The following is a 7804-nucleotide window of genomic DNA, read 5'->3' as shown; positions in this document are numbered from 1 at the left end:
ACAAACAACATAATAATAGCTTTGCCTCTAAAATAAGGAGTTGTTACACAGCCTTTAATTGAATTCAAGTAGACCTTTCTCAGTCTTCGAATATCTACAGAACAGATCTTATCTGCCAAACAAATCACACGGATTTGTTATTAATAGTAGACGAAAAAGGCATTGTAGTGACAGAATATGCTCGAAAGTGACATTTATACGACTCAGTCAGAATGAGACCACACAGGTTGATTGTCACGGCTATCGGGGTTGCGTTATTCCTGTCTAAATCGAATGTGGCTGATGTTACGAACATACGCGATCAAGTGAATTTTTATGGTAACCTCTTAAAAGACATACATAAGGAACGTGGATATGATACCTTGGTTATTGTACATGAGGATGTTAACGTTGATTTGAGACTTAAGGAAATCTATGGGTTTCCTCATCCGAAAATATTTCTATCGAAACATTTTGAATTTTTCTATAAACAAGATTTCAATTCGGAAATTTTTGTAATAATCATAATGTCCGGCGCTTTGGATTTGGAACTAATGGATATTGCTGCCAGATCATTAAACTATATACGGCAATCGAGGATATTAATAATTGCTCGGAATATTAGCAATGAAGAAGAATTTATGGTGGAATGTTTGGCTCTACTCGAAGAATATCCCATGACAAATGTTTTGCTATATTTTTTAAAAAATTCATTTGAAATCCCATTGGACTATCAACAACTGAAACCGTTTCCAGAATTTCATTGGCAGAAGAGGAATTTCAATGAAAAGGATTTGAAATATTATCCCCAACATTGGCGAAATTTGTATGGAACAAATATCACCACCCACACTGATCAGTCCCTACCCTCATCCGTGACCTACATTGATGAACGGGGAAACTTAAAACTAAATGGACATGTGGCCAGATTGGTGTTACTTTTTGCGGAATATTTTAATGGCACCCTGAGAATGTATAGACCACTAGAAATGAACGGATTTACCCATTTCACCGTTGTCGCTGATATGGCCACCAAACGTTTGATTGACATTGCCATGTGTCTGCACGTTATATCTACACCTGGACATAGTACTTGGACTTATGCCTCAGATGTTTATGAAATAGGCAGGGGTATGATTATTGTGCCATGTTCACAGCCCCTATCTATTGGAGATATGTTTGAAATTCTTTTGAATGAATATTTCTTTGGCATGGTCATAATTTTTACGCTACTATTCTCTATTCTTCATTTCGTCATCGAATATTATTTTGATGGCGAATTTAGCTATACGGATCTGATTTTTAATAATCGCATAATTAGTGGAGTTTTGGGTCTATCATTTTCTGGTCGCAACTCACCATGGCGTGGCTTGAAACTCATTTACATTCTTCTATTCTTTGCTGGTCTGAACATCAACGCCCAATTTTCGGCCCGTATGAATACCCTCTTTACAAGTCCTCCAATGCACAAACAAATCGAAACTTTGTGGGATATACGAAACTCGAATTTGAAAATAAATGTCCTGAGAGGTGATCTCGCCATTATGGGCGGCATAATGTTGGATATTTTTCGTTCGTTGATTATCACCGAAGATGTTGCTGAATATTCCAGAATGCGTTTTAATTTCAATACCACAACCGGTTATTATGCGACATTGGCGCAATGGAAACTTTTCAGTTTGAAACAAAAATATCACAGTCACAAAACCTATTGTACCTATGAAAATTTGACCTTACATAAGTTTATACCCTGGAATATATTGCTGCAGCCAAATTCTCAATATAAGGAAGCTTTTAATTACCTTCTACATCGAGTTCATGAGGCGGGATTATCAGATGCCTGGTATGCCAGTGCATTTAATGATTTATTGAAATTGAAACGTTTATCACTGGCGGATCCCAATCCAGAAGGTGGACCAAGTACAATGACCGTCGACGACTTGCGCTGGGCATGGTTGGTAATTATCATTGGGTTAGCTGTTGGCGGAGGAATATTTTTATTGGAATCGTGGTATCATCATCATCATAACCGATATTCGGAATAAAAATATTAGGTTTTAGAGATAAATTATGTCTTATTTATTTTTAAAGAGTAATGAAAATAATAAAAGCAAAATTCAAGAGAACAATTATTATACCCTCAGCCATATGGCTACAGAGGGTATATATCATTTTTTATGAAGTTTATCATCTATACATATCATAAAGTAGTGAAATAACAGACTGACTGTCGGAGAATCAACGCCCAGACGAGACGGTTGAAGCTAGAATCTTCAGATTTTAGTCCTAAGGGGTCGGACCAGGCTGGGGTTTTTTAAATTCTTACTAGAAAGGTACGAAAAGTATTAACAGGTACTAAATATGGTACCCTTTGTATTTGAGGAAGCAGTAGAGCTAGAAATCTTAAATTTGAAATGAGGGTCACTAATGGAGTGTATGATAGATGTACCGAATTTTTTTTTTTTTTTTTGAAATTCGTACTATAAGTGTACGAAAATTACTAAAATATACGGCATTTTGGACGATTTCGTATCATGTGAGCCGTTAGAGCTAAAAACTTGAAATTTGGAATGGAATCTAGGTTGAGGATTAGGGCGGATGAAAGGAGGTAGTTTTAGTGTGTATTCATATATACGAACAGCACAAAGAGGTACTAAATCTAGTACAATTTGAATAAGGAGGAACGGATGAAGCTGGAATTCAAAAATTTGAAAATAATATTACTGGCGTAGTGTAGGATGTAGGATATATGGAGAAAGTTTTCGAAATTTATACTTATGTGCACGAAAAGTACGAAATGGCACTAAATTTGGTACAATTTCGATTTAAGGTTTGTTTTTGAAATTTGTACTATGTGAGGGTACATTGGGATCAGTTTGGTTTAAGTTTGAAACAGTCAGGTTTAGTGTGATCGGCTGAAGCTGAAAAAGGTGGTTCTAGATGTGTGTACATTTGGAACAATTCGGTTTTGAATAGATAGTGCATGAAATATGACATTTTGCATTAGGATCGCTGTTGTTTTAGAAACGTGCATGATATTTGTACGAAAAGTACTGAATGGTAGTATATTTGGTATTAAGTGAAGGGATAGAGAAACAATTTGATTTTAAGATTACCGGCGGTAACTGTGTTTGATATTGGGCGTTGGTTTTGAAATGTAACCTATATTTGTAGGAAAGTACTAAATGGTACTAAATTTGGTGTTGTGTGAAAAGATAGAGCTGAAATCCTGAAATTTTATATTGCGGTTACTGTTAAATATATTGCGGTTACTGCAAATGAGTACTAAAATTACACGAAATTACTAAACTGTGCTACATTTGGTATTGGGTGAAGGCATAAAAATGAAAATGGATATTTAGTTTGCTGATGGTATCTGCTTTTTGAGATTTGGCGTTGGTTTGGAAATGCGTCCCATATTTGTACGAAAAGTACAAAATGGTACTACATTTAATTATTGGGTGAAGGGATATGGCTGGAATGCTCTAATATTATATTAAGATATGTGGTGGTATGTGGAATTAAGATATGACGGTTGTTTTAGGAAATTAGTACTAAAACAAGTAAAAAGCTGTAATTTCGGCCGGGGCGAACTTTAAAAACCTTCCAACATTTGGTGCAAATTTGCAAATTTTCACAAAAATAAAATCCGTTAAAAATTCTGTTAAAATCTTAAAAAACCATATATTAGGGTCTATACGACGACGTTGACCTGAACAGACAATTTTCTGTCTTAGGCTGTAGTATTCATTAAGAACTTCAAATGCCAAATTTGAAATTGTTCCGGTAAATAATGTCTCTAAAATCATCAAAATACCAAATTTGAAACAATTTCGGTAAATAATTTCGCTAAAATCATCAAAATACCGAATATCGGGGGGAGTACCGTTATATGGGGGCTATACGAAGACGTGGACCTACATAGCTCACTTTCTGTCTTAGGCTGTAGTATCCATTAAGAACTTCAAATACCAAATTGGAAACAATTCCGATGAATAATGTCGCTAAATTCATCAAAATATCGAAAATGGGGAGGTACCATTATATGGGAGCTATACCGAAACATGGACACATTTGAGTAAAATGTTATTAACCTACTTAATTTCGTTCAGAAGCTTTAGTGATTTCCAGAGACGGACGGACATCGCTAAATCGACATAGAATTTTAGGCTGATCAAGGATATATATGTTTTGTGGGGTCTAAAATGTATATTTCGATTTGTTACAAACGGAATGACAAACTTAATATACCCTCCATGCTATGGTGGAGGGAATAATAATACGAAGAGTACTAAATTTGGCATTAGGTACTAAATTTGGCATTAGGTTTAGTGATAGAGATAAAATTCTGAAATTTTATATTGGGATTAACGATGTTATCTGAGATAGCAATGGTTTGGTGTTCTATATTTGGGTGAAGTTGTGTCTGGAATTCAAATATGGAGGTGGTTTTGGAAATATGTGCTATAATTGTTCGAAAATTACTAAATGTGATACTGGGTTAAGGAATATAGCTGAAATCCTGAAATTTGGTTTCTGTGGTTAAGATATGGATGTGTGTATTGGGTGAACAGAAAGTGCTTGAAATCTGAAATTTGATATGGCGTTTATGGTTGACAGAAGAAGCTGGTATTGGTAATATAATTGTACTAAATGGTACTAAATTTTGTAATAAAGTAAAGTAATTAAAAAGTAAATACTCAAATTTGATATTATCGATCGCTGTTGCTATCTGAAGTTGAGACATGTAGATTGTTTTCAAAATGTGTACCTCAACTGTGCGAAATGAACTAAATGTTACTAAATTGGTATTTGGGAGGAAAGATAGAGCTGAAATCCCGAAATTTGATATGGATGTCATTGTTGGGGAAGAAGTTAAGAAAAAGAGGTTGTTTTTAGAATGCGTAATATAAACGTACGAAAGGTGCAAAATGCCACAGTGTGTGCCGTTAGGTATTATGAAGTAATTCGGAAATTTTGTATCGAAGTCGTTGTAGGTTGGAGAGAAGGTGGTTTTGGGCATGCAAAGCATAGCTGTTGAAAAGTATGGTAAGAATTTTAGGATTGGAGCTTAGGATAGAGCTGGAATTCTGAAATTCGATGTGGAGGCCAGTGTTAGTTTATAGTTTTGAGAGAAGAAGGGTGGATTAAAGAATGCGTACGATTGTTCGAAAAGTATTAAAGGTTACCAAATTTGCCGTTGAATTTTTATTATAAAACCAGTAAGGAAAGCTCAAAAGTCGGGCGGGGCCGACTATATGATACCCTACACCACTATGAATATTTAGTAGAGCTCTCGTAAAAAGGTTTATACAGGGCATTTCAGAGCTCTATGAGATATTTGGTACAAAATTAAAATCTATCTAATTCTATCGTGCATTTTACGAACTATAGCTATCTCTGAACCGGGTTTCTCCAAATTTGACGTATTAGCTTCTAGACTGAATTCGGTCTTATGTACGAAAATTCATGCCATTTGGGCTGATATTGGCCATTTGATGCACAATTAACACGAAATCGGATGAAGATGGGAGCTATAGCTATATCTGAACCGATTTTTACTAAAATTGGTATACTTGCTTCTAAGCTGGTTTCGGTCGGATTTGCCAAAATTGATGCTATTACGGCCATTTGGTGGTCAATCACCCGAAATCGGATGAAGATATATATGGGAGCTATATCCAAATCTGAACCGATTTCGGTAAAATTTAAAACAGCTATTCCTGTGCTCCATCTAATACCTGGTACCAAATATCACGGTTGTGGAGTGTATATTACGAATGTAAGGGACTAAAACACTAAATCGGATGAAACATATATATGGTTGCTATATCTATATCTGAACCGATTTTCACTAAATTTGATATACTTGCTTCTAGGCTGAATTTGGTCCGATGTACTAAAATTCAGTCCATTTGGACTTATATCGGCCATTTGGTGCACAATTAACCCGAAATCGGATGAAGATATATATGGGAGCTATATCCAAATCTGAACCGATTTCAATAAAATTACAAACAGCTATTTCTGGGCTGTATCTTTTATCTGGTACCAAATATCATTCTTGTGGAGTGCATATTACGAATGTGAGAGGATTAAACACCAAATCGGATAAAACATATATATGGGAGCTATAGCTGTTTCTGAACCGATTTTCTCCAAACTTGTTGTATTTGCTTTAAGGCTAATCTCGGTCACATGTGCCAAAATTCGGGCCATTTGGGCTGATATTGGCCATTTGGTGGCCAATTAACCCGAAACAGCTATTTCTGTGCTCCATCTAATACCTGGTACAAATATCACGGTTGTGGAGTGCATAGTAGGAATGTGAGGGACTTAAAGATCAAATCGGATGAAAGATATATATGGGAGATATAGCTATATCTGAGCCGATTTTCTCCAAATTTGATATACTTGCTTCTAGGCCGAACTCGGTTGGGTGTGCCAAAATTCAGGTAATTTGGACTGATAGTAGACATTTGGTGCACATTTAACCCGAAATCGGATGAAGATATATATGGGAGCTATATCTAAATTTGATCCGATTCTCACCAATTTCAATAGGGTTCGTCCTTGTCCTCGTCCAAAAAAATATTGTTTGGAAAATTTCATCTCAATCGGATAATAAATGCGACCTGCATTTTGTTCACAAGAATACATGGACAGACGGACAGACGGACGGACGGACAGACGGACTGACATGCATAAATCGACTCAGAAAGTGATTCTATGAAGGTTCTCAAAAGTAATTAGGGGTCTATCTCGTTTCCTTCTCCATGTTACAAACAAATGCACAAAGACATAATACCCTTACCACTATGTGGTGTAGGGTATAAAAACGTAGAAATAGTTGTGGCCTGAAAAATTGGATGTGGAACCATTATGAGAGAGAATTGCTAATATTCTATCGGAAGAAATCGAAAGATTTTCAAGACTTTTGGGTGCAAAAAGTAATAGTTTTTTTAATTATCCTTTTCGATAAAGGAAAAATTGAATATGTATAAAGTATTATCGAACTGTTGCAGCGGAAAAGTTAGTATGATGTATAGTTCTGCTTGGAAATGTTGTCCAAGAAATAATAAACGAATTGTGCATTTTGAGTACTAAAATGACCTAATATGAACAGTTGAAGTACATCTAAAATTTTATAATAGACTCTTGGCTGACGAAGTAGTCGGCAATTGCTAGTTAAGCATAAAAATTTACATGTCTTAACAAACTGGATCGATCATGTTGTAAAACATAACAATGTGACACAATTAATGATATAACTATTCTTGTAGGAGGAGACATTTAGTGATTAATTGATTTCGAAAACAAATGAATATACCAGATCAACAGGCCAACACTTTGGTCATAGTCCTAATTACCATCGGACAGTGAAACACTAGAAATAATTAAAGAAAACGCTTAGAAAATTATGAAAGAAGAGCCAAAAAATAGAAGACACGTGCAATGGCGTTTGGATATTTTATACAGCAAACCAATTCTCGCCCAAACATCCTGAAACGGATTTAGTACAAAGATACATTTTATCTAAGATTCAGTTGCAATTAACATTTTCGACTTGTTTTTGGTCTCATTATAAGTCCTCCCATCTCTGCATAAATTTAATTTTTATTTATGTTAGAACTGTATTATGCTCACTCATATGTGAGTTCACGATTCTGCTCTGTTTTCAACGCTTTGCTGTCTTTAACCGAAAACTTAATTGTTTACCCAGCAGGTAACCATTTCAACAAACATCCGGCAGAAGGTTACCACACACACACACACATGTACACACATGCATGCATGCATGGAATTAATGTCTGCCTTTTTGTCC

The 7804-nt window shown here is 35.5% G+C and overlaps 1 protein-coding gene across 1 annotated transcript; it reads left to right on the top strand.

The window, feature by feature from the left end:
• The first annotated feature begins 506 nt into the window (after positions 1–506).
• LOC101895114 (uncharacterized) lies at positions 507–7283 on the top strand. The gene is made up of 3 exons (XM_005192098.2): positions 507–1413; positions 1510–1937; positions 7263–7283. Exons 1-3 carry the CDS (start codon positions 507–509, stop codon positions 7281–7283), a joined length of 1356 nt encoding a protein of 451 aa, XP_005192155.2.
• The last annotated feature ends 521 nt before the right edge of the window (positions 7284–7804 follow it).

This window comes from Musca domestica, unplaced genomic scaffold, assembly GCF_030504385.1.
Source record: "Musca domestica strain aabys unplaced genomic scaffold, Musca_domestica.polishedcontigs.V.1.1 86, whole genome shotgun sequence".
In the NCBI taxonomy this organism is placed as follows: Eukaryota; Metazoa; Arthropoda; class Insecta; order Diptera; family Muscidae; genus Musca; species Musca domestica.
Note: the sequence above shows the minus strand (reverse complement) of the source record. Positions and strands in the feature narration are given on the sequence as shown.